Here is a 26,179-nt window from a genome sequence, read left to right on the forward strand (position 1 = left end):
ACTGTGGGGTTCCTAGCTCACTAGGTTTCTGTCTTGAGTCTCACTGAAATCTCAGAGGCATTTTAGAGCAATGAGAAGAGCCTGGAAACCTGGGTTCAAATCTTAGCTAGGCCACTAATCCTCTGGCTGACCTTAGGCTTCTGTTCTTCACTGTGGAATATGGGGGAGGTTGAAACAATATTTAGATGTCTTTTTAAAAGTGTCGGGGGGGGGGATTAATTTGGATTTTAACCTAGTGTAAAGGAAACACCCCTGATCCCACCTAGGTGGTGGCTGGAGCTACTGGCCATGGGGTCTTCTTCACACTTTCATGATTTTTCTTTTCTTTTCTTCTTCTTCTTCTTTTTTTTTTAAATTTATTTTATATTTTTAAAGATTTTATTTATTTATTTATTTGTGAGAGAGAGAGAGAGAGAGAGCGCGCGCGAGTGCACACACAAGCTGGCAGAGTGCCAGGCAGAGGCAGAGAAAGAAGCAGGTTCCCTGCTGAGCAAGGAGCCTGATGTGGGGCTCCATCCCAGGACCCTGGGATCATGACCTGAGCCAAAGGCAGTGGCTTAACCAACTGAGCCACCGAGGTGTCCCTCTTTTGTTTTTTTTTAAATAAGAAGGTGTGCTTTCTTTTCTTTCTCTCTTTAAAAAAAGATTTTATTTACTATTTGACAGAGAGCACAAGCAAGGGGAGCGAGAGGGAGCAGGAGAAGCAGACTCTCGCTGAGCAGGAAGCCCAAAGCAGGGCTTAATCCCAAGACCCTGGGATCAGGACCTGAGCCAAAGGCAGAGCCTAGTGGACTAAGCCACTCTGGTGCCCCATTTACTTCCAGATTGATTTCTTTCTTTCTTTCTCTCTCTCTTTCTTTCTTTAATATATATATTTTTTTTAATTTATTTCACAGACAGAGATCACAAGTAGGCAGAGAGGCAGGCAGAGGGAGAGGGGGAAGCAGGCTCCCCGCTGAGCAGAGATCCCAAAATCAGGACTAGATCTCAGGACCCCAGGACCATGACCCATTTGAAGGCAGAGGCTTTAAACCACTGGGCCACCCAGGCGCCCCACTTCCAGATTTCTTATAGCCCTCTTACACTGCTTACTTCTTGTGCTTTCGGCATGAGCGTATGAGAGAGAGTATGGTTACTTAGCCTTTTTTCCCCAAACCTGTTTCTCCTGCCTGGACGGGGTGAGGTGTGATTTTGGAGAGCTCTCCATTCCTCCAGGTACTAACTGGAGGCCAGGGTTCAGCTAAAGCAGATCACTCCCACCCTCAACCCCCTACCATTTTGCTTCTCCTCCACCAAAGATATTGAGCAAGTAAGTGAGGTAGCTATAGATCCAGGGTTATACCCCTACTTGGCCCTAGACTGTAAGCTGCGGGAGAGCAGAGACCATACCTGACTGGTGCACGGGCATCCCTTTGCCCCACATGGAGCCTAGGCGAGGGGCCTGGCACACAAATATTCAGTAAATATTTGCTAAATGAATGACCGAATGGACCACTGCATGCAGCAAAGAAATCTTGTAAATGTCATGGAGCTGAGGGATCTGCAATACGTGGCTTTTACAGAGAGTCTTCTAAGGTAGCGACTTGGCCCAGGGGTGTACTGGGATGACCAAAGCCGCCCCTCCAAAGTGCTAGGCTTTCCTGAGTCCCGCTCGCGATTGGGCGGGTGCGCGGGCGGGCCCTTTGGCAGTCACGTGCTGGCTACTGGCCAGTCATCGGGACAGGGCGGAGCAGACCCCGAGGTGGGTGAGAGTCGGCTCTGTACAGTTCCAGACGATCCCCACCCACACAAGTGGTCTAATGTCGCGCGGCGGATCAATTCCTGAGCAGCGCCAGCAGGCGTCAGAAGCAGACGGCACCGCCACCACCTTCCGGGCCAGCGGTAACTGCAGGGCGTCTGGGACTCGCTGGAACGCGGAGCCGAGCCCTCCCTTTGCTTAGAAAGTCATCGTCCCTTCCCCCCCAGGTTGGCGCGCCCACGCCAAGCGGGCGCGACTGAGTTGTGGTCCCAGGCTAATGGAAGCTGGGAAGGCTCAAGCCCGGGCCATTGGCTCCTGAGCCGGACAAGGCTGAGAGGGTGCTTCTGAGGTTGGGCCTGCTGGTGGGTGAGACCCAGGGCAGAGAGGGTCAGAGAGTTTTGCCGACTGATCTTGTCTCTCTGTCCCCAGAACATCAGCATATCCGCTACAACCCGCTTCAAGATGAGTGGGTGCTGGTGTCAGCGCACCGCATGAAGCGGCCCTGGCAGGGGCAAGTAGAGCCCCCTCTCCTGACGACAGTTCCCCGCCATGACCCCCACAACCCTCTGTGTCCTGGGGCCACACGGGCCAATGGAGAGGTAAGCCTTTAGAACCTACTTCTGCAACCGGACCAGGAGTAGTAGCTCCCTCTTAGAGCTGCCCCTCACCCACAAGGGAGTAGACCTCCTTCTGTGTTAGGTCCCACCAAGTCTTTGACCCCACAGCCCATCTTCCACACCCCCTTGTAGCCTGTCCAGCCCCGAAGCCCACGTGACTTGTGGGTAGGGAGCAGCAAATGTTTCTACCAAAACTTCGTCAGTAGGTGAATCCCTACTATGACGGCACCTTTGTGTTTGACAACGACTTCCCAGCATTGCAGCCTGATGCCCCCAATCCAGGTAACCTGGCTATAGCTGCTGTTTGGCGGGGCGGGGGGAGGGTGGGGAAGAGAGGCTGGACCTCCTGGGGGACATCTGTTGCAGACCGACACCCTTTTACCTCAGGACCCAGTGATCATCCCCTTTTCCAAGCAGAGGCTGCTCGAGGAGTTTGGTAACTATGGATTTCCTCTCTTCAACCCAGGGCTTCGACTGAGCGCTAGGGTTGGGCTCTGCTCTTAGAAACAGCTAAGCCCTATATCTCTCTCATTTCTTCTCCCACGTTACCTAGTAAGGTCATGTGCTTCCACCCCTGGTCGGATGTAACACTACCACTCATGTCGGTGCCTGAGATCCGCACTGTCATTGATGCATGGGCCTCAGTGACAGAGGAGCTGGGAGCCCGGTATCCTTGGGTGCAGGTCTGTGAGGTTGCCCCCTCCCTTGGATGGGCAGGGAGGGGGTGACACAGCTTTGGTGCTGGGAAGCGGTATTCCTGTTCTCAAAGGGTATGGTTGGGAGAGCTGATTTGTTGTCTCTCTGGCTTCTAAAGCTCCCTACCTCTACCTGACAGATCTTTGAAAACAAAGGAGCTATGATGGGTTGTTCCAACCCCCATCCCCACTGCCAGGTAAGTGTGTCAGGGGCTCCAGTGGATTTCTGGGCTGAGTCCAAGGCAGTATTGTGGGGAAGGGAACTGGAGGGACAGACTAAGTAATGTGGAGGCTTGGGGGTGAAGGATCTGCCAGCTCTTCTCTTCTCCTGTCCCTTGACAGGTGTGGGCCAGTAGTTTTCTGCCGGATATTGCCCAGCGTGAGGAGCGAACTCAGCGGGCCTATCAGAGTCAGCGTGGAGAGCCCCTGCTAATGGAATATGGCCACCAGGAGCTGCTCAGAAAGGTGGGAAAAACCCAGACCCTGTTTTCCCAAGGAACCCCTAATCTCACTCCAGAAGAGAAAGGTCTGTGAAGGAGAAGGGCAGAAGGGAAATAGCAGGAGACTTGATGGGAAGCCATAGCAGTAATCTAAAGGAAAGAGGATGGTGGCTTAAATTGGGTGGTAGTGGTGGAGGTGGCGAGAAGTCATCAGATTCTGAGTACGATTTTTCTCCTCCTATTTGCTGACAACCCCTCCCCCGTCTCACCTCTCCCCCACTTTGATGACTTCATCTCCTCTCGGTCTGCCCAGGAACGTTTGGTCTTAACCAGTGAGCACTGGTTGGTACTGGTCCCCTTTTGGGCAGTGTGGCCCTACCAGACACTGCTGCTGCCCCGTAGGCATGTGCGGCGCCTGCCTGAGCTGACCCCTGCTGAGCGTGATGGTGAGTCTCCCAACTGACCCAGGGGCGGCCACGTACAGGATGGGGATGGCTCTGGTAGGGCCAACATCTTGGCCCTAGCTGAGAGTCAGGCTCTGATTCCAGATCTAGCCTCTATCATGAAGAAGCTCTTGACCAAGTATGACAACCTTTTTGAGACGTCCTTTCCCTACTCCATGGGCTGGCATGGTAAGACTTTGAGCATCCATACCTAGCCCCAATGTCTGAGGTCCTGAGGCCGAGATTAGTGGACTGTAGCTCCCAGCAGGCTTTGAAATACTTTTGGGGGGAAGTGTCCTGAGCAGGGATGCTGGGACTGAAAGTGGAACAACAGACTTGGTGAAACTGTTTCCCAGTGTTTTCCAATGCCTGGTCTACTTACTGGCAAGGAATGCTGGGAGATGTAGTTTTCAGGTACCCAACCTGGTTTGGGGGTAGGGGCTAGGTGGAAGAATTAAAAATGGGCTCTTTAGTTTTCTCTTCTTCCTGTTAGGAGCTCCGACGGGATCAGAGGCTGGAGCCAACTGGGATCACTGGCAGCTGCATGCTCATTACTACCCTCCACTCCTGCGCTCTGCCACCATCCGGAAATTCATGGTTGGCTATGAAATGCTTGCCCAGGCCCAGAGGGACCTCACTCCCGAGCAGGTCAGATTTCAGAGCACCCTGGGTTCTTGGGATCCTTTTCTCTTCCATTTCTCCAAGGGAACCTAACAATCATGACCCTGAAAACCTCATAACCTAGGCATTCCTAAGGACTCAAGCTGCTCAGCTCTACTTCTGGTTATTCTGGCAGTCCTTATCACCAGCCTCCTGGTCCTACAAGCCTTCCCCCCAGTGTCTCCTAGGCAGTTGTTACTACTGTTCCACTCATACGACTCCACACCACCATTCTGGGCAGCCCTTATCCTCCCTGATTGTCCCCTGTTCCCTTCCAGGCTGCGGAGAGACTAAGGACACTTCCCGAGGTTCATTACTGCCTGGGGCAGAAGGATAGGGAGACAGCAACCATCGCCTAACCACGCTGACCACAGGGCCTTCTGCTTGAGGGAACCAGGGACTGGGATTGGGAAGATGTGGAATCAATAAAACTAAACTGTGTTTCTCAAACTTTAATCACATATTCTAATGACAGAGGAGTATGAACTATAATCCTCAGGGATCTGGGTTAAAGGCCGATGGCAGAGCACCAGCCACAACTTTACTTTTGCCTGCTGATACTCAAAAACTTAGAGTACAAAAATTCCACCCCACATCTCAACCCAAATGAAGACTCAGTGCTATATCTGCCCTATAGATTCTCTTATTTCTGGAGTAACAAAGGCATCATAGTTTCAAGAAATGTTTAAAATCCTGAGTTCTTGTCTGTGGCTAAGGCTTTGGGAAGCCCAGAGCCCCCTTTACCACCACCCCTAGGATGATACATCAGCTCATTAGGCCTAGGCCTGAGGCTTTGGTGGGGAGCTGGTGAACAGGATCCTGGTCCCAGTGGTCAGTGGCCAGACACTGGGCTGCTGGCCAGAACCCTGGCTTTGTGAGTGGCTGCAGCTTGGCCCTGCTCCAGCCCACAGGGGCTGAAGGGGTGGGTAGGGAACGTGCACATGGCTTTGTGTCCTTGACTTGTCTAGACTTTAACGTGCAGCGTATATGGGCAGGCTCTGCCCACTTGTATTGCCCATGGGCCCCCATGATTGCAGGGGAAGGAAAGCAAGAAAACTGCTTTGGCAGGAAAGGGCCTGTCAGAGTTAGGAGCCCCAGCCTGGGAAGAAGGGACCCTTGAGTCTACTCCCTCCCCTCTGCACCTGTTCCCTTGGTAAGATTATATGAGTGTGTGGCAATAATAGGGCATGCGACCCAGGAGACCTGATGCCACCTAGTGCCCTCCAAACTTTTAGGTGAGGATAGGGCTTGTGAGCAATGCAAGGATGGCCTGAGGCTTTTCATCAGTTCTTCTCTCAAGGTAACTGAGTTCGGGAGGGGCTGTCATGCCAAGGCTAGGCAGTGATGACTTGGTCCAGGAGTACCTTGGCTGCTTGCCTTCTAGTCCAGGGTTTTTTTGTTTTTGTTTTTGTTTTTGTTTTTCCTTGAGACCCTGGAGGGGTAGGGCCTGGGACTTGGGCGCCTGGAGGGAGCTCAGACAGACATGGTACACATCTCCCTTGAGACCCCAGTGACTGGGGAGTAGATGTGAACCCTGAATGGGGGTGGCTGGTTTCTTAAGGCATACACCTACAAACACCTGATCCTACACCCTTGATTTGGCTGCATTTTGGAATCATTTGGGAGTTTTCAACACCGATGCCAAGGCCAGTTTCCAGAGATTCGGATTTAATTGGAGTGTGGCTTGCCAGTTTTAAAACCACAAGGTCTAGCAAAGTTTGAGAACCATTGCCCCACAGAAGTCCTCCTTATCTGGAGTCTGGGGCACCTTCAGCTTCTCCAGTCACCTGCCCAATGGCTCCCGAGCCACTGAACTTGTGGCTTTGTTTTTGGACTGCTGGAAGGAGGAGGGGCCTGAAAACTTCCAGTCCTGCTGTCCCAGCAGGGCAGTGCTGTAAGCGAGGACCCAGGAATCCAGCTCCACACTCTGTCCCCCAGCAGTCTCCTCAGTCCCGGACGGGACAGGAAGTGTCCGGCAGAGGTGGGGTGGAGGTGATTGGCAGTTGGAGGCTCCAATGGGCCCAGACCCCCTCCCTTTTTACCCCTGTCCTTCCATTGGTGCCTGGGCGGAGCCGCCCCCTCTGCTGGGGCCCCAGGGCAGGAGGGAGTAGAGGCTGGGGCAGAGGGCGAGGGCGGAGGGCGCAGGCGGCGGAGGCCGCAGAAGGTGAGGCCTTGGCGGGCGGGGGTGGGGGGGGGGGGGAGAGTGGTGGCGGCGGCGGGAGTCCCCGGGGAAGGCCTGCCAGGAGAGGGCGGGGCAGGGTAATGAACGATCTGAAGGGCCTGGACCGGCTGACGGACTGTCAGTGTGTGCGTGTGACTCTTAGGCTGTGTGTGACGATGTCAGCGTGTGGACCTGTAACTGAGTACCGCTTGGTGCAGCTGTCAGTTACATGACTGCGTGTGTCAGTGCGCGTGTGGTCGAGTGTGCATGCGGCTGTGAGAGTGTGGGATTATGTGTTCTGTCCATGTGCAGTTTTTGGTGAGAGACTGGGTTGTTTGTTGGTGTGTGAGAGGGCCTATCACTGCATGGCGAATGGGTTTGGGGAAGGTCTCTGTGGGGTTTAAGACTATGTGAGAGTGGGTGGCTGGGTTTATGTGTGCATTGTGTGACTTGAGCAGTAGCAGAGCGAGAGGGAGACTTATATCATGTGTGTGTCCTGTGTGCTGCGAGAGAGTGGAGCTGTGTTGTATCATGGGGACCAACTTCATTAGTCAGTGGGACTGACCTATCTACTTAACGCCCAGCAAAGACAGACCCACGCCAGCACACTTATCTTCCCTTCCTTTCTGTGCCCTGGAATCCCTTTCATTGGTCTACTGCTTATTTTCTGTTTCCCTGTCTCAGTTTCCTTTTATTTCTTTTTCTCTCCTTACTATTGTCTTTCTAGAGCTGTCAGTCATCTGTGTCTCCTCCTCACAGTTTTGTCTGCCCAGGTATCTCTTGTGTATCTGCCTCTCACGTCCTCTGCATCTCTGTCTCTCTCTCTCTCTCTGTACCCCTGTGCCTAGCTCCCCTGCTCACCTTTGTCTCTTTGGGTACATGGAGGCCTGAATGGTGATGAGATGTGGGATCTGCCATGCTAAGAGCTCCCTGAAAGAGGGGCTGAAACCATCATGAGGATTTGCTTTTAGGGAGTGCTGCGTCCCCATCCTGGGGCAGAGTGCTAAGTGTCTGTGTGTCTGTGTGTGAGGGTATGGGTAGGGGTCTGAGTGAGGGTGTCTGAGTGTGTCCATGTGACTGACTGTGAGTGGCTATATCTGAGAGTGTGTGTCTGAGGGTAAGTGTGGGTCTTGTGTATCTGGCACCAAGGGACCAAAGGCATTTCCTGGTGCTGGGGCCCAAAGAGTGGAGGAGGAGGTGAGAAATGGCTGGAACATCCAGGGGCAGAGGGACTGGACTCTGGGTTTTCTTTATACCTCCAAACCTGGGGCCTCCCTTTCCCTCAAAAAACAGCTAGCTATGCCCCAAGGAAATATTTGCTGGGGAGTGAAAAGAGTGGGGGCAGGAGTCTGTGTCTGATTTTTCATTTGGTTATGCCGCTGTGTGTTCAAGGGAGTGTCTTTTTGTTGACTGTGCCTAGTTGAGTCCACGCATGAATGTGGCTGGGTGAAAACATAGGGAATCTCTCCCTGACAGGGACATAAGCAGCCCTCCTTTCCCTCTTGCTGGCCCTGGCTGTGCCTGTGGCTTCCTTTCCAGACTGGGGGGAGGCCTCTTCCCTTCCCAGGGCCTCGGGTGGGAGGGGGGGCAAAAGGGGAGGAGGGAGGAGAAATGAGGGAGGTAGGGGCCTCACTCAGGGCGGCTGAGCTCTAGGGCCCAGAGGGGCGGAGGAGGGAAGGGGAAGGAGGGGATGATTCTGGGGTCCCAGAACTGAGTGGAGCTGAGACGGGTGCTGTAGCTGGTGGGAGGAAGTCCTGGAGGCCATGGACAGTCAGCTACTGGGATCACCGAGGTAGGGCGGGGCTGAGCAGGGTGAATGTGGCTGGGGTCGGGGTGGGGGGGGGAGTGTGAGCCACTAGACACATTCAGACCGATACACAGACATGTGGAGGCCCTTGTTCTGCTCTGCTTGAGAGGGCTCAGTGCTCTTCCTCTTTTGGAGCCCTTGCTTGCCTGGGCCCTCTCCCTATGTGCTCCTCCTGTGCCCATGGCCACTTCCCCACTGCCTTTCTCATCCTGCTCTTCTCCCATCCAGAATCCCTCTCTCCCAGCACTCCCACGGGCAGTGGTTATCATACACCTCCCTTGCTTTTCTAGTTCCCTCTGCCCTAGCCCAGCCCTTGCGTCCCTGAACCCCAACACCTCCTGGTTTTGATGTCGGAGCATCTTTTGGTCCTGTAGCCTCCACCCCAGGCCCCTTCCCTGCAGGCTTCTCACTCCTCAGCCTTCTCTCCCCTCCCCGACACCCTGTCTCCATCTCCTGGCTCCTTGCCCACCTCCAGCCTCTGGCAGCAGCCAAGGCATCTGGATCTGCTTAACTCTGCAGTCTCAGCCTGCACCCCAGCCCCATCCAGCCTCACAGGCTTGGGACCAACAAGATTCCAGAGTCAGGCCCAGATGAGTGGCCTAAGGAGCTGGGCTCAGGAGAGAAGAGGCCTGGCAGCCAAAGTAGGGCTAGGCCTCGTGGTAGGAAGACAACGTGGGCTCAGACCCACCACGACAGCACCCCCACCCAAGTTTGATGAAGGCTTTCTCAGGTTAACCAGAGGCAGTGAGTCGCCCTGGGCCAGGTGGGGGTAGACACTTGAATTCCCAACAGCTGGGTTGGAGGAGTTAATGGGAGTGACTGAGCTGGTGCCAGCACTTGGTGCTAGGGGTGGGCGCCAAGTGTGGTGTGTGTGTGGGGGGTACTTCTGGCATAGTCTGTCGCCTCCGGCTTTTGTTCTGGGCCTTAGGCCCAGGACTGAGATGGAGGGTGTGTGTGTGTTTTTTGTGTGTGTGTTGTGTGTTTGCATGTATGTGGATGGGTGTATGGTGGAAAGGAGGACCTTAGATCAGATCCCTTGCTGTTTTCTGATATCCTCATCCCATTTGGGACCAGTTTTCTTCCTAGAAGTTCCCAGTTTAGAAGAGGAGGCACGCTTTAGCCTCACATCTGGGCATGGGGGATTGCTGACCCTGCCTCTCTCTCCACAGATGAGCAGCAGCTGCTCAGGGTTGAGCAGGGTCCTGCTTGCCTTGGCTGTAGCCCTGGTGTCCGCCGCCTCCCCCTGTCCCGAGGCCTGGGGCCCCCCAGGTAAGAAGAATCCTGCTGTATGCCTCCAACTCTGACTTATGACTTGCCACCCTCCCTGTGAACCCTTTCCTTGTCTAGTCTGTGACCCCCAACCCCTGACATCCAGCCAGGCAATATTCCTTCTCTGCTCTGTCTTCTGACCTCTGTCTCTAGATTATAACATGATGCTTTGAGCCAGTGACCCCACCCAGGCTTAAAAGTCTGCTGTTTACCCCGTCGTGCTCACTAAGAGGGGGCTGGGATGGGAGAGAGGGATAGGAAGAGCCTTTCCTCAGAAATGTCCTCCACAGGGGTCCAGTATGGGCAGGCTGGCAGGCCCATGACACTGTGTTGCCCTGGAGTGACTGCTGGGTAAGCCCCCCATCCCTGCCCACCGGGCTGACAGTCATGACCCTTTCTTGACTCTGTCCAGTCCTCGTGCCCCTCCCATCCTTGCCCCGTGTCTTTAATCCTCATCTCTTTAGCTATCCTAACCCTCAGACCATCCTTATTCAATGGAAAATTTGAACCAACATGTATTGAGCACCTGCTCAGTCCCTGGTCTGTTCTAGGCTCTGGGCTCTAGCAGCACACATGCCTGGCAAGATGCCTGCCTATGTAGAGGTTAGATTCTAGTAGGCCAGACAGATAATAAGCAAATATAAATCTTTTTTTTTTTTAAAGATTTTATTTATTTATTTGACAGAGAGAGAGCACAAGTAGGCAGAGAGGCAGGCAGAGAAAGAGGAGGAAGCAGGCTCCCTGCTGAGCAGAGAGCCCAATGCGGGTCTCGATCCCAGGACCCCGGGATCATGACCTGAGCCGAAGGCAGAGGCTTTAACCCACTGAGCCACCCAGGCGCCCCAGCAAATATAAATCTTGCTAGGGAGTGGTACCTGCAGGGCAGAAAATCAGAAGAAAGTGATGTGGAAGAGGATAACTGATTGGTTACTTCTTCTTCTTCTTTTTTTTTTTTTTTTTAAGATTTTATTATTTATTTGACAGAGAGAGAGAGATCACAAGTAGGCAGAGAGGCAGGCAGAGAGAGGGGAGGAAGTAGACTCCCTGCCGAGCAGAGAGCCTGATGCGGGGCTCGATCCCAGGACCCCAAGATCATGACCTGAGCAGAAGGCAGAGGCTTAACCCACTGAGCCACCCAGGCGCCTCTGATTCGTTACTTTTTATTGGTAATAAGGGAAGGCTTCTCTGAGGAGGTGACATTGAAGCTAATTTCTGAAGGTCAAGAAAGAGGCAGCCATGCACATGTTAGGCATTCCTGACTGAGGAATAGCTAGTGCAAATGCCCTGAGGTGTGAATGAGTTCAATACTCTTGAACAGAAAGAAGACCAATGTGTCTGGAGTGTAGTGGGTGAGGGGGCGAGAGGGAGGAGCTGAAGAAGGAAAGGAAGGCAAGGGCTAGATCACCAGGGGCTTTGTAAGCCCCTGGATTTAAAGGACCTAAAAGGGTTTTATTGCAAGCGCAGTGAGAAGCCAGTGGAGAGCTATGGCTTAGGTTAACATTTTAAATCTTCCCTCTATCATCACCTCGTCTCACCCCCAGGGCCCCGGTGTCCTGGTTTCGGGACGGGGAGACGAGACTGCTCCAGGGACCTGACTCTGGGCTAGGGCATGAACTGGTCTTGGCCCGGGCAGACAGCACCGACGAAGGCACCTACATCTGCCGGACCCTGGATGGTGCACTTGGGGGAATTGTGACCCTGCAGCTGGGCTGTGAGTTGGGGAGGGAGTATTGGGTGGCCTCGATGAGGCAAGGGGCTGTTGAGGGCATCCAGGCCCTGAGTAGGCCCTCTAGGATGGGAAGGACCTGGGGACTTCTTAGACTCCAGTTGCACCTTCTGCCTCTAGACCCCCCAGCCCGCCCTGTTGTCTCCTGCCAAGCAGCTGACTATGAGAACTTCTCTTGCACTTGGAGTCCCAGTCAGGTCAGCGGTTTACCCACCCGCTACCTCACCTCCTACAGGTGTGTGCATGATTGGGTGTGTAAGCCTATACATTTGGGTGTGCGTGGGAGGCAGAAGGCCTTAGAGGGAGGGAGGATCCTCTTTTCCTTCCTGACCTCAGATGGTCCCCTTCCTGCCAGGAAGAAGACCGTACCAGGAGCTGATGGCGTGAGGTAGGACATAAAGGAGAGGCTGGGGACTCCAGCTGGATCCCCTAATGAGCATTTCCAAAGCCCACAACCACATCGTCCCTCCTAGGATGAATCCATCCACAGGGCCCTGGTCATGCCCGCAGGATCCTCCAGGGGCTGCCCGCTGTGTAGTCCATGGGGCAGAGTTCTGGAGCCAGTACCGAATAAATGTGACTGAGGTGAACCCGCTGGGGGCCAGCACACGCCTGCTGGATGTGAGCTTGCAGAGCATCTGTGAGTACCCATTCCCACTGCGCCTCAGAGACCCCAGATGGACTTCAGGGCACAGAAACCCCAACACCGAACCTCCACCTGCCAGAGCTCCCAAACAGTTCCCTCCTGATGGAGACCCCATTTTAGCACACAGGTAGCTACTGTGGAGACTAAGAAGCCGAAGAGATCAGCCCAGGAGGCAGGGTTACCTCAGCCTCTAGAGGTTGCTACCCCTAGCCCCTCCTGGCTTCTAGTGCACAAGTTCTTCCTGGGTTCCTAACCCCAGACTGCCTCTGGTTCCAGGCCCTGTGCTAAAGGCAGCCATGCCTTGTGTCCTCCCTGCCCAGTGTAAGCCCTTGCTGGCCCCTCTTTCCTTTTGATCCGTATGTGGGAGGGGGAACTAAAGCTAAAAGAGCTAGAGAGAGACAACAGACCCCATGCTGAGCATGGAGCCTGACGTGGACCCAATCCCATAACCCTGAGATCCTGACCGGAGCCGAAACTAAGAGTAGGACGCCCAACTGGCTGAGCCACCCAGGCGCCCCAGCTCATTTTATAACAAGGATAACAGACAGGTCCTGAACCCAGAGGATGATCAAGCTTAAGATTTCCCCAAACCCCTTGGAAATGCCTCCTTCAGGTAACTTTAGGCATATACCCACCTTCCCTTGGTGGGTATATGCCTTTGTCCTGTCCTGACTTTGTGTCTCCACTACCCTCAGTGCGCCCTGACCCACCCCAGGGGCTTCGGGTAGAGTCAGTTCCTGGCTACCCCCGCCGCCTGCATGCCAGCTGGACATACCCTGCCTCTTGGCCCCGCCAGCCCCACTTTCTGCTCAAGTTCCGACTGCAGTACCGTCCAGCGCAGCATCCGGCCTGGTCCACGGTGAGGCCTGGAATGTGTCCCAGTCTGGGGCTATGGCTTCTGCCTCTGGTTTCATGTCCCTGGCTATTCTACGTGGCGTACTGACAGGTCACCAGAGCCCTGTCACCTCTCCCAGTAGAGTACTGTCCCTGGGTGATCCTTTGTGCTGGGTGCTGGGGTTGCCGCTGGGTGCGAAAGGCCCAGTCTCTGGCCTGTGTAGGCTGTAACTCTGATGCCAGCCCATCTGTGGGAGGACAGGAGTGGCTTTTTGCAAATGACTTTTCTAGAAAAGGAGTGCCTTTCACCCAGAGGCACATTCTTATACAAACATTCATATATTCAGATGAGGACAGTAGTAAATTTCCACCTCTGAAGATATTAAAGATTGGCTGGCAGCAAGTCTGGGGAGCAGCGGCTTCAGATAATGCCCAGTATTTATTGGTCGCTGCCTGCCCGCCAGGCACCATAGTACACATTTAGTATGCATTATCTTACTCGGGTATATTCTCCGCTATTTTACAAATGAAGAAACCAAGGCACAGAGTGGCCCAAGGTCACTCAGTAAGTGCTACAGCAAGGATTTGAACCCAGGCAGGCTGCCTGTGTAACCACTATGCACTTTCATCTTCCACATACTTGGTGTACACCTGACGCCACCAGCCACCCCACGTGAGGCCCAGATAGCTCCCCCAGTCTGACAGGGATAGAACTGGGAGGAAGGGGTGCTCTTTGCTAACTAAGGCTGGGGAGAGATAGGCTTGGCATTAACAACCTAGATAACTGGCCGAGGAGCCATCTTCATTCCCAGGTGGAGCCAGCTGGATTGGAGGAGGTGATCACGGACGCCGTGGCTGGGCTGCCCCACGCTGTACGAGTCAGTGCCCGGGACTTTCTGGACGCTGGCACATGGAGTGCTTGGAGTCCTGAGGCCTGGGGAACTCCGAGCACTGGTGAGAGACTGAGCCCAGGGCACGGGCACCAAGCCCGTCCCGCAGCATCTGTCAGCTGGATTGGTGTGCAAGTGGGCTACACGCACATCCCCTGCCAGTGCCAATTGAGGTCCCAGTCTTCAGCCTTGGCTCTCCTCAGCCCTGCCCCAGTTTAAGCCCTGCCCCTCAGCCTCCATCTCTGTTAGGTCCTCAGAAGCTGGCTCTACCCTTTCGGCTTCCACCTCCTAGACTCCCCCCGTGTCCAAGCCAGGCCCTGGCCTCCCCTCGCAGAACCTGTCTTCCACCACCACCCTGTGTGGAGAGTTCTCTTCAGGTCTCGCCTCCCTTCAGGGCCTTTGCTGAAGGAGATGCCAGCTGAGGGACAGCTACAGAAGCCCCTGGAGAAAGAGCCTCAGGCAGACAGCCCCGCTCCCCCCAGGCCCTCCCTCCTGCCAGACCCACAGCCACTTGGTAAGCTTGGGCAGGTGAACAAAGGTTGTGTAGGATGGGAAAGCCCTGGAGAGAAAGGGTTTGGTCAGGCAGCCTCGCTAACTGTGGCCTGTGACCCTCCCGCCTCAGACCACAGAGACCCGCTGGAGCAGGTAGCAGTGTTGGCATCTTTGGGAATCTTCTCTTTCCTGGGACTGGCAGCTGGGGCCCTGGCACTGGGGCTCTGGTAAGTAACTGCCAGTGGTCCCTCAAATTTGGATCCCACACAGATGTTCTGATACCCACAGACCACACACGTTCCCACCCTTCATGATTTCCTAGGGAAACTCTCTGATTCTGGAACAACTCCCCCCTTCTCCCTCCAACCCCTACTTCATTATTTGCACTGATTTCTCTCCTGACCTTGTATTTATACACTGTTTTGGAGGAGACAAAGATGCCCACTACCTTTTTGTGCTCCAGGCTGAGACTGAGACCAGATGGGAAGGATGGACCCCAAAAGCCTGGGTTCTTGGCTCCAGTGATTCCAGTAGACAAGATTCCAGGTGAGTAGGTCATCTAGGAGGTTTGGACTCAGAGGTGTGTACCCTCATTTTGAGTGTCTGGATTAATAGCTGGATGCTCTTGTCACTTTAAGGGTGTTGGCAATCAGAGTTGGGTCACCTCATTCATACAAAGTCTGAGCTCAGGGATGGACCTTTCATTCTTGAGTCCTTGGGCTCAGAGTTGGGTCTCTTCCTTCCCTCACATGGTATTTGGGTTCTTTGATTGGGCCCCCCCTCATTTTCAGGGTGTTAAGCTAAGAACTGGATATCTGTCTTTTATTCTGGGGTGTCTTAGATCAGAGCTGGGTCCCCTCCCTTATTCTCAATGTATCTGGGTCCAGAACTAGGAACACTTCATCTTCAGGGTGTTGGGGTTCAGAGCTGGGTTCCCCTACTCATTCTTGGTGGTGGGCTCAGACCTTCATCCCCTCCCTCATTTTCAGGGTGTCTGGGCCAAAATCTAGTCCTTTTATCTTCCTTGATTTGCCTCCTGCTTCTTCTAGGAGCCCCAAACCTGTAGATGACCCAGGAGGGCTTCAGCTGATTCCACCTATAACTCTGTCTTGCTGGTGTGGATGGACATATAGAACCCAGGCAGGATAGTAGATCCCCATGGAGACAGGAGGGCGGGGAGTGGTCTCAGCTGGAGGTTCTGTTTGGAACCCAGTTCTGTCAGACTTTGTTCCAGACTTGCCAACTGAAAGGTGCCTGGACCTCTCATTTCATCTCAGAGCTGGAGGTCCACCTGAGGAATGTGTGTAGATGTGTGTTTGTGTCCATGTGTGCCCATGTGTATGTGAGGTAGGGAACATGTTTTCTCTCAATGTATGCATGTAGGTGCCTGGGGAGTATCTGTGGCTCCTTGGCACTTGGCCTTGCCCCTGGAGGGGTTTGTGATGATGTGAATAAAGAGAACGAGGAGGTTCTTCTGTTTATTAACACGTCTCCCAGCTTCAGATTCAGGGCCCACAGGAGAATGCACAGAATTTGGAAACCACAGTCAGAGACTGTTGTCCAGTGCTGCTTTATTGTTCCAGCTCTTGGGGGCCCTGGCCCATTTTCCCTATCAGCCCCAAATTTAGGTTAGGCAGAGTGCCCTGGAGCCTCCTCCCTTGGCGCTCGAACCACCGAGCCAGGCTGCGGTTCTGAGGGTGGATGCAGACACTGCGTCGAGACAGGTAAAGCCTGGGAAAGGAAAGGTGCAAAGCCATAGTCATAGCTTGGCAATGAGGTTAGAGTCCAGGGGTTAGGGCAAAGGCTAGATGAAAACCCGAGTCAGCATCAGAATTAGCAGTTGGGGTTGGGGTTGGGATCAGCATCAGGGGATGGGACTGAGGTCAGGGGTCTGTATAAGGGAGAGGGTCAGAGCTCACACGAAGGCCTGGAGGTGACAGTCCCCATCAGCTTCCTGTAATTCCACCCGGATGACCCTCCTCAGTAGCTTGTTCGAGAGTGGCTGGCGGTAGAGCTGAGTACAGCAGGTAATGCTGGTTGGCAGTGGCAGTGCTAGGGGACAATGGGGCCATGTGTTCAGAGGGCTCCTGACCCAAAACCCTTCCATCAGACCCCTGGAGGATGGACTTCCTTGGTCCCTTTCCCTCCATCCCATTCACCCAGAGGCATTCTGAGGAAATGCCCTTCTAGACCCCCCAAGTGCTCACCTGCTCCAGGGTCTGGGCTCAGCAGCAACAGCAGCAGCAGCAGGAGGCTGCTTGTGGATGAGGGCCCCTTCATGCTGCTCAGCCTGGGTACTTCTCTCTCTCCTCCTCCTTCTCCTCTACCTTTTATCTGGTGCCTTTTACCTGGGGCACCAGGTGAGTCAGAGGCAGATGAAGATGTATTGCTCATCCTGTGACATTCCTGGGCCCTAATTGCCACAGACCCCTTCCTCTTCCAGGGCTGCCATTTCGCTTGGCTTCTAAGCCCTGGACAGAGAAGCTGGAGAGAGGGGTAGTGCCTGATATGAAGACTGATGGTACAGTGACTGAGTAAGGGCACCTAAGTATCCACATGTCCAGGAATCGACATTCACACTCACAAACCCACAGTCACAGTCACACCTCACTCAGTCAACCTTATGTCCAGAGACAGAATCACATAGCCCCAGTTCTACTTGAAGTCCCACTCTCACATAGTTGTGTCTTCACAATCATTCAATCACACACAAATTCTCATAGGGATTGTGGGTGGGGTGGGAGCAGAGGGCAGGCCAGCACCAACTTGCCTTCATCTTCCCCTCTCTCCTTCCTGCCCTAGCCTGCCTGTCTTATCAGGAAAAATTGATGGGTATGGATCCTTAAAGCAAGCTCTGCTGGCTGAGGATGAGTCTTGGCTAGGACAGTCACATCCAGAGTGAGGAGCTGGGTGCTACTGGGGTACCTTTGGGATGCTGAGGTGAGGGCTGCTTTACCCAGGGAGATGAGACAGGGCGGAAGGATGGGGTGGATAAGGCGGAAAGATAAGAGAAGATAAAGTTCTTTGGTGCCAGGTTGCTGCTGTCAAACAAGAAAAAGACCCAAGAAATCTTACCTTCCTATTTTTGCCTGGTCCTATCCCAGAAATAGCAGCCTCTTGCCAGCAGGGGCCTGGGTGTTCCAGACTCAGTCCTGGCTTATTGAGATATCAGACTCAAGAGCTCAATTACTTCTCTTTTGTTCTATTCAAATTCCAGCCTCTCCCTGCTGCCCACCCAGATCCAGTAACACCCGCCCCCAACCCTTATACATTTTGCATCCCATCATCTTGCTAAAACCCTAACTTCTCCTCTCCTTCCTGTCTCTTGTCTCCTAATTGCGTTTCCAGCCCCCACTCCCTTCTTCCCCTTACCCCCTAAAGCAAAAGTCCTCCTCCTCCTCTTGTCCTTTCCAGGAAGCCAGGGATTGCCTGTGGTGGGGACAAGCTGCTAAATTTAGTGCCTCTGGCACCTTGAATTTCCCACTCCTGGTCTGGGGATTTCAATCCTCAACTCCTGCTTTCTTTTTGAAACATAAACTGAGTCATAACCTAGTAATCCAGACCTTATCTGGTTGTTGTAAGGGTGCCTTCTGCAGCATTCTGCTCTGTGGCCAGCTCTCCTCTAAGGGACAGGCCTTCTCTGGGGATAGGGACGCAAACCTATCCTGGGCATCTTGCTGCTGCAGGGCTGCTGAAACAAGTGGGAGGGACCATCCGTTCCAAGAGTAAGAACTAGTTCCCGTCCCATGCTGACCAACTCGAGCTTCTCCTCCTTCCTGTCCAGCATGAGGCCTGAAGGCCCTTTCCTGGAGTTTGTCTTGTGGATACTCAGGAATTCTGACAGTGTCCTGGTGAGGTGTCGGCCCAGGGCTGGACAGGGCACTCCACTTTTGACAGGGTTCTTGATGTAGACATTCTGAGGAAATGGCTCAGGAACCTGAGTCCGTTCTTGAAGGTGGCCACAACCCAGAGGTCACTCATCTTGAACTGCTAGTACCAGAGGCCTTGGAGTCTCTCTCCCACCCTCCAGTCTGGACTTGTGCCCCAGAGCTTGGGTGCAGCTCTTGGGATACCATTTACTTATCCCAGATCTCCATCAGCTGGTTGTCTGCCACATACTTTGTGGTCTTTCCTGGACCAATCGGTCCAGATACCTGGGAAGACAAGAAATGAATTCTTCCAGGTATGCACCCATCTCTCCCCTTTGGCTGTGCTGGGGGGAGCCCAAGGCTGAAAGTTAGCTTTGCCCCATAAATTGGGCTGTCTCTTTTAACTTAATCTTCCCTGTACCTTTTCTGGTGCTGCGTCTCCTCCCTAACTGAAAGCAGGCCCACTAGGAGTCCCTCACCCTCAGCACTTCAGGAGCTAGAGAGTCTCAGGTCAACTAGGTGACAAGACAGGGGTGGCAGGGAGCTGTGGCCTTTGGGTTCTCCTAGGGATAGAGCAAGAACTGCTAGGTAAGCTGATGCCAAGTGTCTTTAACCTGGGAAACACTGGGGGAGCCAGAAGTTGTGGTATTAATTGTAGGAAAGATCTCCCAACCATCCAAAGTCACTCCCCTGTGGCAGGCTGAGGGAGTCAGCATCTAGGAATCCTCTCCTCCTCTCACAGCCTACCTCCTACAACTCTGGGCTTACAGTAGTTTAGATTCACTCTCAGAAGAAGATTCTCCAAGACACCTGGCCAAGCACTGTCTAGAAGGAAGGTGGAACACATCAATGTGGGGATAGGCTGGGAGGAAGACGGGGACAGGGCTACTTAGTTCCCAGCATATAGGCTATTTACAGTGAAGTGTGTGTGTGGGGGGGGGGAGGGGTTAGGTGGCGCAGGGCAGTCAGTGACAGTAATGGGAGGCCTGACACTGAGAAGGGATCCTTAGTAATAACCGGGGCCAGGATATGGAAGGGCACCCTATCAGGGAGGGAAGCCCTGTCAGTAACGAAAAGCAGGCGTGTAGAGGGGCTCCCGAATGGCGGCAGCGGCGGCAAAGTCAGGAGGGCAGCACGGTGGCTTTGGTTTAAATCTTTAATGCACCGGCTGGCTGGGCAGTGGCGGTGGGGGTGCGGCGGGGGAGGCCGCGACCCGAGCGCTGGGGGGCAGGGCCCAGGCCGCTTGACAGACAGCTCATCAGGCCTCGTAGAGGCTCCAGCTTCTGCTCCCGGGGATGCGCCGAGCTGTGGGGCAACCCGACAGTGGCATGAGGCAGGGAGGGAACTCCCGGATTCCCCCCATCCGTTCTCCTGAGGCTGAGCCTCGTACGCCCCGGGCGGGTCCGCGGTGTCGCAGCCCCCTCACCTCCTGTCCCTCCGCCACATGCGCAGCCAGGGGAAAAAGTAGAAGCAACCCCAGTAGATCCTGCAGAGAGAAGGCCGGGCCGGGCGGGGCGGGGCTGACCCCACGGACTCCGCCGCTCAGACGCCTCACCCCTCCCCTGGAAGGCTCCGCCCCGCCCTTTGGAGGCGGTTCCCTCCGCAGCCCACGCCCCCTGAGGGGCCCCACGCCTCCCGCCCGCGGAGAACTCGCGCCCTCCCCCAACCCCGGAGCGGCTAGGTTCCTCCTCCGCAGAACCCGCCTCCACTCACTCCTCCTCCGCCTCCAGCGCCACCTCGTATCTCCTCAATCCCGACATGTCCTGGGCTCCGAACGTCTCCTGGGGAGCGGCATGATTGGATCAAGGATACTCCAACCCCAGGTCCCCTTCTGTCATTCTCGGGACCAGTCTGACCTGTTCTCAGATAATCTGAGGCAGGTGCCCCCGGGAAGCCTCAATTGCCACATTGGGACAGGGTGGGACTGAAGAATTGGGAGGCATCAGACGTTAAGGAATTAGGAGGTCGGTCACCGCGGGGGCCTGGGGCATCCAGGGGGTCAGGACGAAAGATTTTTTGGTCATGGACCTGGGATATTTGGGGCCCTAGGTGAGGATTTCGGGGGCTGGCATCACCTGAAGGGGGGCTGAGGGGTCGGCGCAGCCTAAACTCCCGCCCTCCCTGGCTCCACCCCGGAAACAGACCGTTACCGTTACGTCATAGGGACTCCGTCGCGCTCCAGGGGTGGGGTTTGCCTATTACCCGGAAGGGGCGAAGTCTGAGCGTTTCTTCAGAGGAGGAGGAGTTAAAGTGTCACGCTGGAGGTGGAGCCAGGGTCCTTCTATCACTAAAGGGGCGGAGTCGGGCCCTATTACCTAGGTTGCGGACGGATTGTGGGACTGTCTTTTGTCAGGGATAGTATCAGATTGTGGAACTCTCTCTCTGGAGACCTCAGCCCCAGGCAGCAAGATGAGAGCTTTGGGACGCTATCCAGTACTGTTTTCCCAGTCTTCTCTCGTCTTGCTCTGCCCTCTACCCTGCCACTTGTTTGGCTGTGGTCTGAGAAGGAATAGGTCTCCAGAGAGGTCTCAGCTTAGATGAAGCAGACTACAGAAGTACTTGATGTGTGAGTGGCTTTGTCCAAGTCACTTAATGGCCAGGGGGTCACAGCCCTTCCTCTCTGCGCTGAAATTTATCTTCCTCTGATTTTTTGTTCCTACAGTCAGTCATTAGGTCAGCGGATATATCACGCTAGGAATGGGTAGCAGTAGAGCAGCCAGATTATTACAGGAAACATAGCACAGTGGTTGGAGGCAATAGAGCGTGTTGCAGTAGAACCTAGAGAGCGCAATTAACCAAGAGTGGGAGGTTGGGAATAGCTGTCTCTTTGAATTTCCCATGTAATAGGAATGTCTTTGTTATTTATGAGCCCCTTGGATAGTCACACCTGAGTTTATGCTAAGAGATGGGATGACTTAGGATCATCTGGGGAGGGAGGAAGAGACCCTTCTGGTTAGACTGTAGGGGAGTGACCAGAGTCATTCAGGCTGAAGTGTGGCAAATGGGTACACTAGTCTTTTCTCCCATCCCACCTTTTTTCTCCCTCTCATACCTCTCTTCCCCTGCCTGGGCCACAAACAAGATTGCAGACAGGTCCGTGGGTACCAGTTGGGTTTTACTGGAAGCATTGCTGTCTGAGTGTGGAGGAGAAGCTGCGCTCCTGCCACACTCACCCCTGCTCACACACACACTCCCATTGACACTCCAGGCCCTGTCTCTGCTGGGTCAGGTCTGGTGCAGAACTGCTGGAGGCCTGGTCCTCCCTTCTGATCCTTGGTTCCCCAGGACTGCAGTGAGTCACATCCCTTCACTCGGATACAGGGCTCCCTCTGGGGCTGCCATGGGTTAACTACCGTGGTGCTCCTAGGGCAGGAAGGAGAGGGCGGGAAGGAGAGGCAGGGTCATGGGTTGGGGTCTTGAGCAGGGGCTGTGAGGGAGAAGCCAGGGCTGGGTAGGGTTGGGGTTGCCTTTGCAGAGTTCTTCTGCAGTCTCCAGATGATGCGGTCCACCCAGGACTGGTCTGGAGGGGCATAAAGGTGGTTATTTCTCAGTGCAGTGAACCTGGAATAAGAAGGAATGGAAGAGTCCTGGAACCAGCTTCCTGGCAGGCCCTGGTGTGAGGGGCAGAAACTGAGGACCGTATCTGGGAACCTGTTTCAGGGGCTTCCTTGTGATGAGGAGCTTGGCAAGGAGAAGGGAAGTAAAATGATGAGTGGAGGCCCAGGTGACAGAGGAGGTGATTGGAAGAGGAAGAGACTGGTTCATTTTCACTGCCTCCCCCACAAAGACAGCAGTACCCTACAGCCATCATTGAGAAGGAGCCAGGAACAAAAAGGCACCAGAAATGTTCCTGGAAATCGGGTATTGGTTCACCAAGAGACAGCGTCCTCGGAGTTGTTGGCATCACTCAGAGCTAGGGTGTGGGTGTAAGGGTTAGGGTTTGAGGGACTTTTACATGGGAAGACCACAGCACTGACTAGAATTCAGGATGCCTATCTGCTGCACCATAGCTTTAGTGTTCCTTTCTTTTCCGTCCACGTGCACTAGCCTCCTCTTCCTCTGGAAGCCCAGGCTAAAGGAGATAGACCCTCTACAGAGAAGGGCAGCCAGAGGCCCCAGGACCCATCCAGCTGTTGACACATTAAGGAATAGCAGGGGCACAGGCACATCTGTATCACACAGGTGCACACCTGGGTCATGGGCACACCCACACCACACAAGTCTGTGTATACATGGCACATGAATGTGCACAGTGCACGGGTACACCCGACAGTACACAAGAATGCAATCACAAGGGCACACTCATTTGGCATGTGTACACTCTCAGGTTCAGAGACTCACTCGGACCTGAACTCACAGTGTCCTCCACAGACTCCCTGTTCCCTCCTCTGCCCTTCATCTTACCATTTTACCCCTTCCCCTTCCCAGGGGAGACCAAGAAAGCAGTATGCTGAGAAGAGGAGTGGTGCTGTGCAGGAGGCCACGAAAGATGGAGGGAGAGATGGACAGATGGATAGACTCTTTGCAAGCAGCAAGTGTGTGGATTGCAGGAGTCCTGCTTGTGTGCAGTCTTTGTGAGACTGTGAGGCTGGATGGCAGAGATTGAGTGGAATAGTGACGGTAAGGGGGAGGGATCCATGATGGTTCTGTGATGTGTATGTGAGGCTCTTGCTGTCTTGTTTATGGCCTCCTGAATCCTTCATTTTTTTTTTATATCCAAAAATTTCTTCCTTTCTGTTGTATAATAAAGAATTTGACTGTTTTTTTTTCTCTGATTTCTGAAAGGGAGATTTTAAATCTTTGAATTTCCCATGTAATAGGAATATCTTTGTTACTTATGAGCCCCTTGGATAGTCACACCTGAGTTTATGCTAAGAGATGGGATGACTTAGGATCATCTGGGGGATGGTCACAAGAAAAACCAACCATGTCACTGAAGAGTCGGGGCTTTGAGGGGCACTGGAGATTGAGTTCAGCCAATTCAGTCATGCCTACATAATGAAATTTCAATAAAAATCCTGGGCACCAGAACTTGTAGAACTTCCTGGTTGGTGGACACATTGATGTGCCAGGAGGATGATGTGCCCATGAGGTTTAGAGCATGAAGCTCTGTATTTGAGACCTTCCCAGACTTTGCCCTGTGTGTATCTTCATTTGGCTCTTCCGGATTTATATTCTTTTTTTTTTTTTTTTTAAGAATTTATTTATTTATGTGACAGAGAGCACAAGCAGGCAGAGAGGCAGGCAGAGAGAGAGGAGGAAGCAGGCTCCCTGCCGAGCAGAGAGCCCGATGTGGGGCTCGATCCCAGGACTCTGAGATCATGACCTGAGCCGAAGGCAGCGGCTTAACCCACTGAGCCACCCAGGCGCCCCCCGGATTTATATTCTTTACAAAAAACTGTAAATATAGCCCTCCCGACTCTCACGAGTCATTCTAGTGAAATATTGAAGCTGAGGGATCATGGGATCTCCCTGGGCTTATAGCCAGTTGGTCAGAAATGCACATCACCTGGGAACCCCACAAGTAGGGGCAGACGTGTTGGGGACCGTGCCCTTAAGCTTGTGGAGTATGATGCAGAGTGGTTAGTGTATGAACTGAGTTGGAGTACGTGAGTTGGTAGAATACCTTTCCACTGAATATATTTTTTTAAGATTTTATTTATTTATTTGACAGAGATAGAGCCAGAGAGCACATGATGGTTGTGGGGTGAGGGGGAATGGGAGAGGGAGAAGTAGACTCCCCGCTGAGCAGGGAGCCTGATGCAGGACTCAATCCCAAGACCTTGGAATCGTGACCTGAGCCAAAGGCTGTTGCCCAGCCAACTGAGCCACCCAGGCTCCACTGAATATTTTACCCACTGTATATCTAGAAGAACCTTCTATTCCTTTCATAAATCCTCAGTAGCCTCCCCACACCCATTTCCCGTTCTTTATCTTTTACCTCTGAGAATCTTAGTAAATCAGCAGTTTGTACAAGGCAAGGTATGTGTGTGGGGGCTGTTGGCACTGTCACCCTTAGGGGAATCTTTACAGTGTCCTCTCCTGGAGGAATTTGAACAATCTGGTTCCAGATTAGAGGTCAGAGTAAGTAGTATCTCCCTTTCCCAGGCTTCTCAACTTACCTCTTCTTTGTGGTTCTAAGACACTTGGGAATGGGGGGCACTTAGGTGGCTCAGTCAGTTAAGCATCTGCTTCGGCTCAGGTCACAGTCCCAGAGTCCTGGGATCAAGTCCTGAGTCAGGCTTCCTACTCAGGCTGGGAGACTGCTTCTCTCTCTGCCTGTTGCTCCCCCTGCTTGTGTGTGCACTCTCTCTCTGTGTGTTTCAAATAAATAAATAAAATCCAAAAAAAAAGAAAAGAAAAAAAAAGATACTGGGGGATGGGAGGAGTGGGAAAATTGGGAGCCAGCTGGTTCCCCAGATTTCCTAGAACAATGACAAAGTAGCAAGATGAAACTAGAGAAGGTGAGGCACCTGGGTGGTTCAGTTAAGTGTGTGCCCTTCAGCTCAGGTCATGATCCTGGGATCGTGGAATGGAGGTCTGGATGGGTGGGGCTCCCTGCTCAGTGGGTGGTCTGCCTCTGCCTCTGCTTCTATGCCAACCCCTACCCCCCTGCCCATGTGCATGTGCATGCTCTCTCTCACTCAAATAATATAAAGTCTTTAAAAAGCAAAAAAAAAAAAAACCTGGAGAAGTTCCCTTCTCAGGTTCACAAGTCTCCCTAGGCCCATCACAGTGTCTATGCATCTGTCATTTGAGACCTGGTCTTCCCTCAGACAAGTTTTGCTAAAGGGAAAGTTTTCTGGAAGCAGATCCAATTCCTGTTTCTCACATCTGAGGACTCTAGGGCTTCACCCTCCTGACCCAGCCAGCACTGACCCTTTGCCCCGAGCTGAGTCAGAGGAATAGCTTGAGGGGAATCTGGCCTAGAATGCCCCTTCTACTGTGCTTTCCCTATCGTGGGAATGAAGAGAGAATTTCTGAGAGAGGCTGGTCAGCTTACAGAGACAAGGAAACTAGGTAGGAGGAAGAGGAGCAAGTGCTTTCCTTACCTGATAAGAGGATCAAGAGACAGACCAGAGGAGGAGACCTCCCCTAATAGACGAATTGTGGAGCGCTCCTCTGTTTCCTTTTCCAGCCCTAGAGCATGATGTGACAAACTTAACTGCAGACCCAAATTTTTCTACCTTCTCTGTCACCCATCCACGGGTCCATGTCCACCCTTCTTTGTCTATCTGTCTATTCTTCCTTCTTCCATCTTTCATATATCTTTTCATATCTTCATTTCCATTTGTACATGCATATGTTCAACCATTTTAATCCAGTCATCATCTATTAATGTATTTGTTTATCCATCTATTAGTTATGTTAATAATTCCTATTTGTTGGTACTTGAGTGCCAGGCACCATGCTAAATTCTTTAAATTCATTGTCTCATGGCAAATCTATGAAGTAGAGTGCTGTGGACTATGCTTTTGTTCAAGCAGAAACTTTTTAAAAGATTTTATTTATTTATTTGAGAGAGGGAGAGAATGAAAGAGCATGAGAGGGGAGAAGGTCAGAGGGAGAAGCAGACTCCCCACTGAGCAGGGAGCCCAATGCAGGACTCCATCCTGGGACTCTGGGATCATGACCTGAGCCAAAGGCAGATGATTAACCAACTGAGACACCTAAGTGCCCCTATTTTTAAAATATTTTATTCTTAAGTAATCTCTACACCCAACATGGGGCTTGAACTCACAACTCTGAGATCAAAAGTCGTATGCTATACCCACTGAACTAGCCAGGTACCCCAGACAACCTCTGTTTTAGATGGCTCACTATAAAATGTAGACTTGAGGGGATGCCTGGGTGGCTCAGTAGGTTAAGCGGCTGCCTTCGGATCAGGTCAT

General features: G+C 53.1%; 3 protein-coding genes and 1 long non-coding RNA gene across 13 annotated transcripts; 2 read left to right on the plus strand and 2 right to left on the minus strand.

The window, feature by feature from the left end:
* Positions 1 to 1,716: 1,716 nt before the first annotated feature.
* GALT (galactose-1-phosphate uridylyltransferase) lies at positions 1,717 to 5,047 on the plus strand. 2 transcript variants are annotated; one of them, XM_047699944.1, is made up of 11 exons: positions 1,717 to 1,881; positions 2,168 to 2,337; positions 2,562 to 2,637; positions 2,743 to 2,791; positions 2,909 to 3,038; positions 3,191 to 3,247; positions 3,393 to 3,515; positions 3,804 to 3,936; positions 4,039 to 4,122; positions 4,427 to 4,581; positions 4,872 to 5,047. In XM_047699944.1, the coding sequence occupies exons 1-11, from the start codon at positions 1,800 to 1,802 to the stop codon at positions 4,950 to 4,952; spliced, it is 1,140 nt and encodes a 379-aa protein (XP_047555900.1). In that variant the 5' UTR covers positions 1,717 to 1,799; the 3' UTR covers positions 4,953 to 5,047. The 2 variants fall into 2 exon arrangements, with proteins under 2 accessions (XP_047555900.1, XP_047555901.1); XM_047699945.1 differs by having other exon boundaries at positions 1,796 to 1,965.
* Positions 4,388 to 26,084, minus strand: LOC125083418 (uncharacterized). Its single transcript, XR_007122270.1, has 3 exons — positions 26,005 to 26,084; positions 18,610 to 18,613; positions 4,388 to 4,400 (listed from the first exon to the last, which is right to left on the minus strand). It is a non-coding gene; the product is annotated as an uncharacterized LOC125083418 (long non-coding RNA).
* On the plus strand, positions 6,632 to 23,049 carry IL11RA (interleukin 11 receptor subunit alpha). Of its 5 annotated transcripts, none has more exons than XM_047699939.1 (14): positions 6,632 to 6,757; positions 9,731 to 9,830; positions 10,121 to 10,181; positions 11,372 to 11,541; positions 11,677 to 11,791; positions 11,912 to 11,944; positions 12,030 to 12,196; positions 12,898 to 13,061; positions 13,849 to 13,990; positions 14,321 to 14,440; positions 14,549 to 14,645; positions 14,882 to 14,964; positions 16,862 to 16,952; positions 22,716 to 23,049. In XM_047699939.1, the coding sequence occupies exons 2-14, from the start codon at positions 9,731 to 9,733 to the stop codon at positions 22,891 to 22,893; spliced, it is 1,521 nt and encodes a 506-aa protein (XP_047555895.1). In that variant the 5' UTR covers positions 6,632 to 6,757; the 3' UTR covers positions 22,894 to 23,049. The 5 variants fall into 5 exon arrangements, with proteins under 5 accessions (XP_047555895.1, XP_047555897.1, XP_047555898.1 ...); XM_047699941.1 differs by lacking the exon at positions 22,716 to 23,049 and adding an exon at positions 17,221 to 19,358; XM_047699940.1 differs by lacking the exon at positions 6,632 to 6,757 and adding an exon at positions 8,333 to 8,546.
* Positions 15,970 to 20,069, minus strand: CCL27 (C-C motif chemokine ligand 27). 5 transcript variants are annotated; one of them, XM_047699951.1, is made up of 6 exons: positions 18,709 to 18,716; positions 17,791 to 17,847; positions 17,494 to 17,570; positions 16,626 to 16,902; positions 16,338 to 16,470; positions 15,970 to 16,149 (listed from the first exon to the last, which is right to left on the minus strand). In XM_047699951.1, exons 4-6 carry the CDS (start codon positions 16,810 to 16,812, stop codon positions 15,990 to 15,992), a joined length of 480 nt encoding a protein of 159 aa, XP_047555907.1. In that variant the 5' UTR covers positions 16,813 to 16,902; positions 17,494 to 17,570; positions 17,791 to 17,847; positions 18,709 to 18,716; the 3' UTR covers positions 15,970 to 15,989. The 5 variants fall into 5 exon arrangements, with proteins under 5 accessions (XP_047555907.1, XP_047555905.1, XP_047555906.1 ...); XM_047699949.1 differs by lacking the exons at positions 17,494 to 17,570; positions 17,791 to 17,847; positions 18,709 to 18,716 and adding an exon at positions 20,001 to 20,069 and having other exon boundaries at positions 16,626 to 16,766; XM_047699950.1 differs by lacking the exons at positions 17,494 to 17,570; positions 17,791 to 17,847; positions 18,709 to 18,716 and adding an exon at positions 19,714 to 19,772 and having other exon boundaries at positions 16,626 to 16,766.
* Positions 26,085 to 26,179: the final 95 nt, after the last annotated feature.

The sequence above is a fragment of the Lutra lutra genome, chromosome 13 (genome assembly GCF_902655055.1).
Source record: "Lutra lutra chromosome 13, mLutLut1.2, whole genome shotgun sequence".
Classification (NCBI taxonomy): Eukaryota; Metazoa; Chordata; class Mammalia; order Carnivora; family Mustelidae; genus Lutra; species Lutra lutra.

Excerpts from the sequence above, each read along its gene's own strand:
- GALT (XM_047699944.1), top strand. The coding sequence starts at position 1,800 with ATGTCGCGCGGCGGATCAATTCCTGAGCAGCGCCAGCAGGCGTCAGAA. Across the intron at positions 1,882-2,167 it reads CACCACCTTCCGGGCCAGCG|AACATCAGCATATCCGCTAC; the intron begins GTAACTGCAGGG and ends CTCTGTCCCCAG. Across the intron at positions 4,582-4,871 it reads GGGACCTCACTCCCGAGCAG|GCTGCGGAGAGACTAAGGAC; the intron begins GTCAGATTTCAG and ends GTTCCCTTCCAG.
- IL11RA (XM_047699939.1), top strand. The coding sequence starts at position 9,731 with ATGAGCAGCAGCTGCTCAGGGTTGAGCAGGGTCCTGCTTGCCTTGGCT. Across the intron at positions 9,831-10,120 it reads CGAGGCCTGGGGCCCCCCAG|GGGTCCAGTATGGGCAGGCT; the intron begins GTAAGAAGAATC and ends TGTCCTCCACAG. Across the intron at positions 11,542-11,676 it reads TGTGACCCTGCAGCTGGGCT|ACCCCCCAGCCCGCCCTGTT; the intron begins GTGAGTTGGGGA and ends TTCTGCCTCTAG.
- CCL27 (XM_047699946.1), bottom strand. The coding sequence starts at position 18,017 with ATGCTGCAGAAGGCACCCTTACAACAACCAGATAAG. Across the intron at positions 16,471-16,625 it reads GAGCCCAGACCCTGGAGCAG|CACTGCCACTGCCAACCAGC; the intron begins GTGAGCACTTGG and ends ATTGTCCCCTAG. Across the intron at positions 16,150-16,337 it reads TGTCACCTCCAGGCCTTCGT|GCTTTACCTGTCTCGACGCA; the intron begins GTGAGCTCTGAC and ends TTCCTTTCCCAG.